The 13,371-nt window shown below is 47.9% G+C and overlaps 1 protein-coding gene across 1 annotated transcript in view; it reads right to left on the bottom strand.

The window, feature by feature from the left end:
* pxna (paxillin a) overlaps positions 1–12,862 on the bottom strand; it is a 28,099-nt gene extending 15,237 nt beyond the window's left edge. Inside the window, exon 1 of the mRNA XM_018752741.2 lies at positions 12,628–12,862. Coding sequence (XP_018608257.1) covers positions 12,628–12,640 — 13 coding nt within the window. The 5' untranslated portion in view covers positions 12,641–12,862. The remainder of the gene's footprint in view (positions 1–12,627) is intronic.
* Between the last annotated feature and the right edge of the window lie 509 nt (positions 12,863–13,371).

Raw genomic sequence — 13,371 nt, 5'->3', positions numbered from 1 at the left:
ATACGACATGAAGAATTTGAAAGAGATTCAGTGGAAGAGGAATAGGAGATTTACTACATTTTTGTGGTTAACGGTAAAGGCCTCAAAGGGATTTCAACATTACAGGAGTCGACCTATTCATACTTGAACACACACACACACACACACACACACAGATCTCAGCTGAGTTGCTCTTTGGCTGGTAGAGCAATTCAAGAGGGAGTGAGCAAGACCCTCAGGGACTACTGGGGTCTCACGTTTTACATTGTCACACAGCTCCATCAACTGTGCTGCTCACACACCTCCGTATCTCCCCAGAAGAGGGAAACCGACACTCTCAGAGAAAGAGGGTAGGGGCACATTGGGGTGACCGCACCGCGGAGACAAATAGCACACTACTCGCCGCACCACGTTCCTCACAGCTCTGTTTGCAAAGCAATCGCTTTTAATTCAGCTCCAACACCATCGAAAACTTCAAATGCTTTCGAAGTTCTTGGGAAACCCGTTCGTGGAAATGAGCCAGAAACAAAGACAGCGTTTCAAAAGGGGTGTAAAAACAGCGTTTGTCCACCTGGCAGCAGAAGGCTGTTGGATACCGGACACTTCAGCAGCAAGCAGGTCAACTGTGGCCGTACCCCTGCTAAACACACACACACCTCACAGATACAATCATATTTTTTTAAAAAAAAAAAAAAAAAAAAACCCCCCACACACACCCCCCCCCCCCCCCCCCCCCCCCCACACAGGCCTCTTCCTCTCACAGCAGCTAAATCAACCCATCACCTAAATCAGAGGAACTACCAAACTAACTGCCTCGAACCCTTAATGTCACAGCATTTAGTACATTTATTCATTCATCTGACATTTTTCTCCAAAGCGACTTACAATTATTTACCCATTTATACAGCTGGGAAATTTTACTGGAGTAATTCAGGGTAAGTGCATCCCACAGCAAACTGAAATGTGACTGTAAAGAAAAAAAAAAAAAAAAAACACACACCTGACATGCCATTTTTAAATATGTGATATGAAAGTGGATGACGAAAACACAAGCAAGTACTGGTGAGAAATAATGCCCTTTTATATAAGGACAACGAGCAAAAGACGCCAAGCGGCTGGGAAAGTCCTACTTTAAAGAGACAAAAGTGAAGAAGGAAGTCATCTACTGATTCCAACTGGCTTTTTTACTTCAGTTGGATAAATAACATTAACAGACCAGATCAGAAAAACTGGGTGTCAAGTCCACCCTGCTAGATGTACACTCACACACACACACACACACACACACACACACACACACACACACACACACACAGAGGCTGAAACTGCTCGTCCTGAGCGGGGTCACAGCGAGCCGGAGTCTAACCTGGCAACACAGGGCATAAGGCTGGAGGGGGAGGGGACACACCCAGGACGGGACATCAGTCCATCACAAGGCACCCCAAGCGGGACTTGAACCTTAGACCCACCAGAGAGCAGGACCCGACCAAAGCCACTGCGTCACCGTGCGCCATTCACAGATGTTAACACTAATTGTTTAAATAATTCAACAACTGACTAAAATTAAAGTTTATTTTAAAAAAATACAGAACCATCATGGTTATACTGGTCTTTCACCCAGTTCCATCACAACGTACTGTTCTTCAATATCGACTATCTTTTCCGTTCGCTTGCATGGCAAATTTTAGCAATCCCCCCCCCCCCCCCTTTGCACGCCATCTAGCTGTACTGGAGATAGTGGTTATGTACTGTTTAAAAAATAAAAAAAAACGGAAAAAACTGAACCACTTGTTCAGCTATTCAGCTTTGTGCCTCAGTTTTCTTCAACTAATTCACTGTAACTCACCCTTTCTTTTCACCAAGCACAAGCTACATACACACAACACACATGCACTGATATGTACAGCACTGCATTTTGCTACGGCGTTTGTAATCTGTTCTATTTTTGTAGTTTTTCCATTAACAGTTGTTGAGAAATTGGACAATTGTGTTCTCTGGTGAGACAGGAATAATATTCCTTCTTGTATTTGGGACTATGGAGATACTTGGACCCTACAGGGAACAACATCCCCCCCGGTAGTAAATGATGGGGGGTCTGTCATTTCGAGTTAAAATTTTTGCCCACCAAGCCGATTTCCAGGATTCCAAAAATCGAAAAGCACGTGCAGTTAAGTTCTTGCTGTAATAAAGTGGACGCTACTTGGCTCTGCACAGCACTTAAAGCTCAAGTCCATCCGTCCATTCAAAACAAACACTTCCTCACCGTCCGGCTTGACAGAACGTTGCTCTGGGATGCCATACACAATCCCCATGCATTTCTGCGGGATTTGCAGTCACCCAGCGGTCTGAGTAGAACAGCAGCAGCATTCTGGAGAGATGGGGACGCTGCTACCCATCTCACAATATTGAAACCACCCTAGAGATGTCATCTCTGCATGTCACTTCCACTGTATAAATGTGTGTCCAAATTAAATTTGACATAGTTGGTATTTAGCAGAGCAGAATTCCCATCTCACTGCGTTGTGACGTATACAAGAGCTCCTCAACATACAAACCAGAAGTCCGTTGGTAACTTCAATTGTTCATAACCCCAAAGTCAGAGTCAGTAAAATCTGCAAAATACAGACATCCCTCCATTTATTCATGGGTCGATAAAGCTTAAATAAAATAGCTTGCATTAGAACTCACTTTGAACTACTGTGTTAATAAATCATCTCCATCACCTCCAGTTGTGATTGTTGACTGATTCATGCAATAAACACATCCACATTCATCAGCTTCTGACAGACTTACTTTACTGTCTACAGAGCGAATAAAACCTTGATACAAATATCCTTGGATTTATTCAAGGGCTGGGTTCTGTAAAGGTCTCAGACACAGCTGTAATTAATTACTCTGATTCACATTAAAACAACTTATTCAATAATGACCCTTGACTCATCCATCACAAACATGTGCAAAGTCCTTAACCTTGTTACTGACTCACAAATACCAGACAGGAGGTGTAAACATAGCCAACTTACAACCTTAAGCAACTTAGTTATTTACACATTTCTACAGCTGGGTGATGGCGGAGGATCCTATTTCTGTAACAATGGCAACCCCACCAACATTAAATGAACAGAAGGAAGCCCTGGCAATATACTTGCCTATCTTGCCACAAAAACTCTATGGATAGTAATCATTTAAATAACGATATAGTGCTGGAATATGAGACCCCCAGGTGGGAATGCACTCAACGAGCTACTAGGGAGGAGCCGATGACTTGTCAGAGCAAGGCTAGGCAAAGCCTTTGGGAAGTCTAACTGCTGATGTTATGCATGAAATGAAGGTCAGAAGCTGTAAAGAAACCTTGAACATCAGGGCATGGAATGTAAGAATATAAATCAAAGAAAACTGGTTGTGCTAAAAAAACTAAATGAAATGCTTGCAGATTGATGTGCTATGAGTCAACATTGACTTGAAAGCACCTAACAATAATTTTACTGAAGCAATTCAAGATAAGTACCTTGCTCAAGAGTATTACAGCTGGATATGGGATTCAAACCTGCAAGCTTTGGGTCCAAAGGTAGCAGATCTAAACACTACAGTACCAGGTGCCCCCATTGTCAACTCTTCTATTTTCCCCGAGTGCGTTTTGCTGCCAACTACTGGCAGGTTGTAGAAATGCAGATCACTGGCTCTGCAACAGACCAGTTCTACTGAAGAAAATGCAATTAAACTAAGCAAACAGGAAAATGCCTCTCCCCGAAAATTAAATCCCAGCATTCGCAACTTGAGGAGCCAGCGTACGCCTATAGAGAATATGGTTCCGTCTCTACACAACATCTCCATTCCTAGTCAGATGGACATATGTGCTGCACTGCCCACATTCCACATCACGGCGCAAACATCTGGCACATTACTCAAGTCAAAGGTCCAAAATAATAATAATAAAAAAAAAAAAAAAACCTTGCTTACAGTGAGTCACTTTCCAAACAACACCTAAATTCTGAGGAAAGCACAAGCAGTTCAACATATCTTGGCACACAATCTCATCCCCAGAGCTAAACATAAACTTGACACTGCAGTCATTATTAATACTACTGCTGTTTACCATTTACTCGTTTCCTTCCATAAAAGACAGCAAACCCTCAGTGCAATGCAAGCCAGGCCATGCAAACCAAAAGCTGTGTGAACCAGTTGCCACAAAGCCTCTCGCATGCATTTGCGCACGCGCGCACACACACCAGCAGGAGGTCGACAACATGTTCAGACCACATAGCGCGTGCTGGCATCTGAACAATCGCAAAAGCGAACACCTCCTTGTGCAAGTAATGACAGCGGGGAGGGAAACAGAAGCAGGTAAACACGACCTATAGGTGCTGGACAGGTAAGAGGGGTTGATTTTTAACTGGTAATTATTAGAAAGAGTCGCGGTCAGAAGAACCGCCATAAGGTAGCAAAACATGTCCAAGGTTATGACCATGCCTAGCGTTCCCTAGACAACGAGAAGAAATCCGAGAAGAGATCTGGCCCCCGAACACACACCGCTGGTGTCATGACACCTTCCCATGGAAGCCGCACCAGAAGATGAGGGTTTGAGGTCAGACACCCTGGTAAAATACCCTGCACCTAGCACACATCTTGAGTAACAAATTACATGCAGTTAAAGAAAAAAATATAAACACACTTCACTTAAATGAGGAGCTCCAAATAGCACTCTCCTATTCTGAAGCTTGAGAACTTTTTTTTTTTGTTGGGGGCCCACAACATGGAACATACAGCATGCAGAATGACCACAAGCCGGGGTAGCGAGGCCGAAAGGCAGCGCAAGGCCTCGTTCCACAGAGAAATAACCACCGTGTGAAAGCTGAGGGCAACGCAGATCCACTTACTGCGACAAACAGAGCTTGGACAGCCACTCGGCGCATTCGTGAAATTAAAAACGCAAAAGCGCACAAACGGAGGACTGCTGTGCTGAAAAAGCCTTGTTACAAAGGCAAAGCAGGCCAACGATCACAGGAAACCAAAGTAAAATAAGCTAATTGCGCAAAAGGTTCGTCTCAGACACGTAGCGGGCCGGACAGTGGGAAACCGCAACTCTAAGAGAAAGAGGGCAAGATCCTGGGGGCAAAACGGAGGAAAGGACTTCCTCTCCAAGTAGTTGCAGGCATAGTGGACCAACTGGCCTCGACTTTACACCCTTGCAAAGGTCTTTAGGGCAATCAGCACAGCCATGTGCCCTTAGCAAGCCAAGGGTTCAAAGCAATGATGTGGTTTGAAATGATTTTGCATTGGACTGGATCACCCTTTCAGCACTTCCTCATGGCATAACTGAATGGACAGGGACATGGCCGCATCTGAGGTTTCAGGACGACGTTGCACACCGACAAAGCAAATTTTGGAGGAAAGCGCTTCACCTTGTTGCGTTTCTTTAACCAAAACCGGTACTCAAGAACTCCTGATGCAGAGCTACTCACAGCGACGACGCACACCACAAGCGGTGGATTGGGGGTTAAACACGTACGTCTAGCCACCTCGGGGGGGGGGGGACACCTCACTGACTAACACAGACACACATACAGAGGCAGATCCTGTGTGTCATGGTACTGGACAGCACACACGTCGGTAGGTGTGCGTCCAACATTTGCCTGCCGACACGGACGCCCACCGAGGTCGTTCGGATACGCGGTGGCACACAGGCCCGCTTTTGTGTCTCTCCGCCCAAACAGCGGGAAGGCGGCGCCTGGAACGCGTGTGTTGAGCTCAAAACGGCCGCACTGGAGGAGTGGGCAGGACAGCGGGAATGCAGCAGCATGCTAACATTTGCCAATGTGTTTGTTGTTGCTGGGTATGAGAGGAAGGCTCCAAGCAGGACACACACCTCAGGTGAGTAGTTGCACAGATGTTACATAATCATCGCACAAAGTACGGTACTGCTTAGAGATGATGCAGACTTTTCCAAGGGGTCTGTGATAACAGAGCTGGGATGTCCTGAAAGGGAAGGATGAGCTACAGTTCCCAGGTGTCCTATGTCTGACAGCAGCACGCAGAGACCTGCAGAGGACGACTGAAAAATCTCAGCGTTGGAGAAGACAATGCCGTTGCTCAGGGTTACATCACTCGTCTTTGGCTTCAGGCACATATTCAGCAATCCTCCGCTAGCCTCCACTGCTGACCCCTGTGCCGCCCAGCCCCCCACGCCCACCTCGGCTGACTCTGGGGTGCGCTGACCCCTCCCACAGCCTGACCACTGGGACACCAGCATATGGACAGGAAAACAAGGGCCTATTGTGGAGACTGAACATTCTGGTCTACGCTGTGGACAGAACACTTTATGAGGATGAAGTGACATGAGATGAACGGGGTGCAGCGGCAGGAACAGTCATCGCTCCGCATCACTGGGGTGTAGGGGGGTAGCAGGTGCGCAGAGGCTGTATGCATGTGGAGGTGTTACTTCAACGGTCGCGACGTCAACAACTGGGTCCATATTAAAGTCTAGCTGAGCACTGTGTCAGGGAACCAGACGGCCTTAGCGTTGCAGGACATTTTTGGCAGGGTAGCTACTGTGTCGTGGTATGACCACTGGGGATGCATTAGCCTTGGGGGGACAGGACTGGCATTTCATTTGTGGCACTAGCATTACTCTCCAGAGCCAAGAGGTGGGTGGGGGGCTTTTGGGTTTCCGAGGGGCTGTGCGAGATGGCAGCGGTTGCGCTCCAGCAGCGCGGCAGTAAAACGAGATTCAGAGTGACGTCCGAACCCTTTCTTTTCCACATTTTACCCTGCCTCCCTCTCCCTCGTTGGTGCTGTCACACCAGGCCGTGTGCTCAACCGTGGTGAAAGAACGACCTCTCGGCCCCGCTCACCCTCCCGGATCCTTCCTCATTTAAATCTTTTAGCAAAGACGACGACAGCAGAGTGAGAAGACGTGAAGATTTACACTCACGCACAGTGTGCATTCACACACGCCTGCAGCCCCCTGGTGCGCTGGAGTTGGGTGGAGCCGTTTCTGCAGCAGCTGCTTCTGAGGGACCTTTCTGTGCTCATCAAATGGCTGCATTGAGAGCTGCAGCCTTTACTAGGAAAGCACAGTTAAAGCAGATACTCGTTTGACAAATGGGACCAGAAAAATTACAAATAAATTTCTAATTTAACAAAACACCCTGTTCACAAATAGGAATGCATCTGTGGTCTGTGTATGTTTTAGCGCTGTCAAGAACTTCTTGGTTCAGTGCGAGCGTTGCCACGTACAACAGACCGTGCCCCTCAAACCAACTTCCCTAAACAACTGAAGGTCAGGTAGACACTTCCTCTTGATTGCTCCACTCCCCCAAGCTAAACACCTCATTTATACTTTATCTGACCACAACGACAGCTGGAGGAAAAAGGAAACGACTATATACCCACATTTGAGAAACAAACCAGAATTGGTTCGACACTAAACATTTCACGGCACCTGCAGTTTGATCTCGGGCTGAGTACACGCGCGCGCACACACACAATCTCACTTATGTGCAAAAAGGGAGAAGCCTGCCAACACAAAGGGCTAGACACACAATGTTCAAAACCTTCAGACCCTGAAGAAATGCATGCGTGCGCGCACGCGCGCACACACACACAAATAAATAAAGGTCACAAAACAATACATCTTCCACCCTCAGGACACAACCAGTAAAAGGATCTCTACAGCAAAGTCCAGAAGCAGCACTTGAGTGAAATATACAAAGATGACATAGGTTAAGAAGAAGGAGAAGAGAAAAAAAAAAAAAAAAATTCAGTGGTTATTTTGAGCTCCAAGTCATGCTACTGACAAACTCTCATGAGAACAACTTGACATGACTCCTGCCTCGCTTCTTCCTCCATCCAGCATGACTGGGAGGGGTAAGGGGGCACTTGATGGGCTAAAGGAAGGTTCACGAGACCCAACGCAGCTCTGCCTTGACAAAATGAGTACAGACGCTGCTCGAGAAGTATCACGTAGAAAATCACGATTGCAACACTGCAGCAGTGTTGATAAGCAGGATGCTGTTTCCTGCACCAGGAGGAAGAGCTGACCCTCTGCTCAGGGTTTTGGCTGCAAGTAAACGACCAGCTGTATAAATGGATTAAAAATGTAAGCTGTCAAGTTATGCAAGACGCTTTTATTAAAATCCTCTGTTAACCAAAACAGAGGCGACATTGGCACAGATGATGGCACCGATGACAACTTCCTGGCTCCATCTCTCAGTACAGGGTGTCCCAGCTGTGCTGCTCACCCTGGGACTCGGTCAACTGGCCTCAGGGCACTGCACGCCAGCCCTGGCGACACAACTGCACCCCTACCGCACAAACACACATACAGGCTTGGGAGGAATCCTCAGTACAGCAATCCTGCTAGATGCATCTACCTGCTAACCTGGCTAAGAATTAGCATGTGTCATACAGCCATCATGTACAGTAGAACCACATCAACAACCCTGTATACAAATTATTTTCTTGAAACACACTCTGTTTCGTGTTTTACAGCTTGACCAGGCCAGTCGTACAAGTTTTTGGAAAAATAAAAACAAAAATAAACCGCAGACAGCGCTCGTTACTGAAAATGCTCATGACATTTATCGTTAATACCATCGCTACTTGCACCGTTATCACGGCATTCACATTTTCCTCTGGTCGTGTAAAGATCACGCACATATTTCCCCCCTTACTCTCAGGTCACTGCCCAGCACAGTCGAGTTATATTAAGCTGCAGACGGCTGCTCTAATTGTGCCAACAATGGCTCCTTTCATTTGCAAGGGCTGGCGGGGGCAAACACACACCCAAAAAAACACTGCAAAACTCAGAGCACAAAGGCATTCCAGGAAGCAGCCAAGAAACGCCACCGCGCTCCGAATGTGTTAATAATTAAATAAATGCTTTAAAACATTCCCAATTAAAGCGCGGCTGGAGCGAGTCATTACACTGGTGATCGTGGCCCGGCCTTACAAGCCTACGCATGCCCGCGAACGCGCACACAAACACCCCCTTACAGCAATGAAAACCTCAAAGTGAAAAACGGGTGGTTTCAATTCACTTCTTGTTCATGCAAGTTCAGCGCAGGGAGCTCGAGAATTGTCTGATGTTGACGGCAAAGGGCTGGGGGTCTCAATCCTGAATACTTTTACTGGAAGGGGAACGTGCAGTTGACAGCATGTACAGCTTTCCTCGTCTTAAGCACAACGCCCTGAATGAAGAGTTAACTGCTCGTATGCATAATCATTTCTAAATTGAGAGGGGGGGGAAAAAAAAAAAAAAAAAAACCTTAAGATTGCAATTCTTTAAAACTTGTGCTCACTCAGTACTACAAAACACATAGCAAAGTTTTTCTTTTTAATGAAACATCACAAAAAAGTTATTTCTATTAAAACTACCCACTTGAGTAATGGGACACTAAAGAATGAATTATATTAAAGTAGCCTCCAAATAAAATGGAAAAAAATAAGACAAAGGGACAGAAAAATAAAGAAGCACAATGCAATCCAAGATAAACCCAAACCAAGTTAGTAGTCAGCCTAGCTATGTGTTCAGGAATTTGTGTAAAGCAATGAATGAAACATATTTTCATGGTTTATCTGCCATTTGATGGAACTGATATTGATCTCATACTGCTGGCAAATTGTAATTTTGGACCAAACTTGGACTGGTAAATACTACTATTTGCAGAGTAAACAACCATATTTATATACACTTTATGAGCCACTTCATTGCACGAGTTCAGATATCTGGTTAAACCACACTAAGTGCGTCCGTGGTCTAGTTCAGCCTCGTCTCCTGACAAACTCAAAAAGCCGATCCATGGAAGAGATGCAGGTCCAGCTGGAGCAACGGCAAGCATCGATGTCCCGTGTCATTTCATCAGCCAACCTGACCCCATGACCGCAGTTCAGAAACAACAACAACAACAACGGACCGTGAAACTCATCCCTACTGTCCCCTCTCTCCAAATTCAGGTGTGGAGGTTAAGCAGGTTCAGAGAGATCCTACCCCTGAAATGGATTTGGGTCCCGGCAAGGACCCGGGTGCAACCTGGGTGCAGTTTACCACCATTTCGGTCTGCGGAATCTCCGTAGGCATCCTGAACCTCACAGGTTCCCGCATTACCTTGACCACGCACAGGTCTTCTGAAAGAGAATTCACAAAATCATTTGTTGCCCTTTTCATAATCACAATTTCTTCACAAATTAAATCTATACTGTACGAAAGGCCTGCTTGTGAAATCTCCGTACGTACGTGACTAAGCGAGCATGAAGTGTGTGACGGAGCGAACGAGCGACAGCGTGTGAGCGTGTGACGAAGCGCGAGTGTCCGTGCTTGGGGGAACGTGACCGAGCATGTCAGCGTGTGGGTGCAAACGAGCGAGCGGGCTGTACAGGGTTCCCAGCAACCACTGGAAATAGAGAAGAGGAAGAGGGGAGCATGTCAGTCACTACCTGCACGCAGCTGGATCGGTGCTTCTGAAAAAGAGACTCTCCAGCTAAAAATAAGAAGGGCTTCTCAAACACAGCCATGACGGGCTGAGGGACACACACAGATCGAGCTGCTGCCCGCTGGATGATGATGCCGCCGTGAGCCAAACACTTCTGAGACCTGCTCTTACGTAGACAGTCACGAACTGCTGTGTCTGGCTTTTAAATATCATTACTTGCTCACAGGAATAAATGTTATTAAAAATCCTGCTTGCACTAAGACTTCTCATTGGCTGAAAATTACCTATATATGCTCTGCATATTACATTTAGAGGTATCTAATTAAACGTAGGGATCCGAATATACACACATTAGGGCACATTACGAACTCAATTCAGTATCGGGCCGCATTACATGAAATTACAATAAGGTGGTGAAAAAATAGCCATCTAAAGAGGATGCCCTTGGGTCTCCATGATTGACAAGACTATTCACCCACTCAGAAGTCAAGCTTTGCCACCCCCTTAGCTCAGCCACCCTATCAGAAACTTCAGCGAGATACACACCCCGCCCCTCTCCCGAGCCCATTCGTTCCTGACACGCCCCCAAAGGAATTCATGGGGATTACAGTGTTCAGTTGAAGGGATCGTTGGTCCACGTCACGTGCAGGTAGCCTAGAGAAATATCTTCCAACTAACCGACCAACATCCACACGCAAATGGCTGTGTGTGAAATATCGAAGTGGTGCGAGCAGGAGGGCCACGGACGACTCGCAGGTTGCGTTCTTTCCTCACGTTTAGGTCACAAGCGCACTAACAAACGCGCCTCAAAAAAAAAAAAAAAAAAAAAAAAAAGCCAAATTTGGATGCCATTTCTAATGTATGTAGGCTCCTGAGGCAACAGTTATGAAACACCTGAAAACGCGTGAATAAACACAGGGAAAGAGCCCAGCTGCCATTTACCCACAGTGTCGTCGTGTAACCGCGGGTCCCGTACACGCAGCAACGGAAAAAAGGCCTCCGCGAGAGCCTCGCGACGCCGGAGCGAGACACGTCACTGAGCGGCCAGTCGCGATGTGTCCGCCCTCGAGTCGGCGAAGTTCCTCCGTGTTACAGCAACGCCCAATAAAGCATTTGTCGAATTTGAATCTGTCTCTCGCATGACTCGAAATAACGAAAAGTTCGTGCCACTTGTTTAGCTGTGAAGGTGTTAACAAGAAGCGGCGTCTCAGTGACACACGACGCCGGGTTGCAGGCGCCGAGTGGATGTGTTGCTCGAGCAGCCCAGCGAAGCCTCGAACCCACGCCCCGAGTGAGTCGCACGCTCGCTGCCGAGTTCCGCTCTCCTGTAAATGAGCCCCGAGGCTGCGAAAAGCAGGACTTGTGTGAATAAATAAAACCCCGGGGCGCTCCCGTCACGACCGCAGCGCACCTCGACTCGAGCCCCACACGCCCGCGCCGCTGTGCCTCGCGAACACTTTCCCTGCTTTGCATTTTGTGCGACAGTTCGCCCGCGGGTAAAAGGACCAGCTTTCGAATCGTGGAAACATGATGGGGGGGGGATTTCGCTGGCTCAAATAACTATTGGCAAGTTTGCGCCCACGAAAATGCACGTAAACATGTCAAACAAGTGAGAACCGCGCAGTTAGCCAGTTAGACACGCTGGTTGGTTCTGCTGACTGTCAAGTGTTAGTCGTCCGTCCATTTTGCTTAGTGGAAAAGTTCACGAGGTGACGGTGAGCGAGGCGTTAACTTCGCGAACTTGACAGGACGACACCGAGGTACCAGACAACCGGTACTACATGTCCTCAGAACTGTTCGTCAACAGGAAAAAGGGGACACGGGCGGACACGCACAGACAGAGGCGTACAACAGAGTCCCTCGTAGTTAAACGAAGTGATTTTTCTCTCTGTCAGCAGAGCGGCGGGTGTGTGTGGGGCGCGGAGCTCGAGCAACTCCGTCTCCTTTTCCCCGGCGAGCGGGACTCGGTTCCCGCCGCCCTCCAGCAGGACCACGGCTCGCGGCTTCACTCGGAAGCCTGGGCTCGGCTCGGCTCGCCACGCGGCCTCCGCTCGGCCGATCGATTCCCACGCGCCGCCGCAGCGCGCGCTGCAACCTCGCTCGGCAGCCCAGCTGGCAGCTCCCGCCTCGGCTCCACCGCTGCGACGACAACATGAGGATAATTCTGGAAAAGACTCCTCCGCGTCTCGCCGCGCACAGCACCAACTCACACACTCACCTAAATCGTCCATGATTAGCAGGATTGGGCTGGACTGCGCGCCTCACCAGTTCTTGTTTGGTGTGCTGGTGTTTTTTTTTTTTTTTTTTTTTTTTTTTTTCGTCGATCCCAAAAGCTGTGCTCTCCGTCCTCCGCGCGCTGCTCGCAACTTTTCAAGTGCTCCGCTCGCGCGACTTAGCGACAACGTGCACGAGACCGCGCGGCTCGCGACCGACACAAGTATTTATTCCCATTCTAGCGAGCGGCGCGAATTTGCCAGCGAGGAGCGACCCCTGGTGGGGGGGGTCAACCAACCACACGAGGCGCGAGGGCCGCCAAAAGTACTCGCACCCGACTACGCGAGCGTCGGTTTATTAACGTCTCAAAACCACTTTTAAAAAGCATAAGTCGAAGTCAGTGCCGCTGTCCGTGAACGACTGTTTTAATAATTCTCTACTGGGCCGAGAGAGGGAGGGAGCACATCAATGGCGCCGAATGAGATGAAACAGTCTGTACCTTGGAGCCGTGAAAAGGTTAAACCCCAGGCCACTTTCGTGGAGACTAAAAAAAAAAAACCACTCTTTATCTGATAATACACGATACGCGTTAAAAGAAAAAAAGCGGGCAGCGCCGAGCCACGTGAACGCGTAATGCGCGCCCACGTTGACACGCGACGTTGTTTGCGGTGTTCAGCGGCGGTCAAGCGCTCAACGAACACCTTTCACCAGTTCGCTAAATGATGGTCCCTCCTACACACACTAATAT

The sequence above is a fragment of the Scleropages formosus genome, chromosome 6 (assembly GCF_900964775.1).
Source record: "Scleropages formosus chromosome 6, fSclFor1.1, whole genome shotgun sequence".
In the NCBI taxonomy this organism is placed as follows: domain Eukaryota; kingdom Metazoa; phylum Chordata; class Actinopteri; order Osteoglossiformes; family Osteoglossidae; genus Scleropages; species Scleropages formosus.
This window is presented reverse-complemented; position numbering and strand designations above follow the sequence as displayed.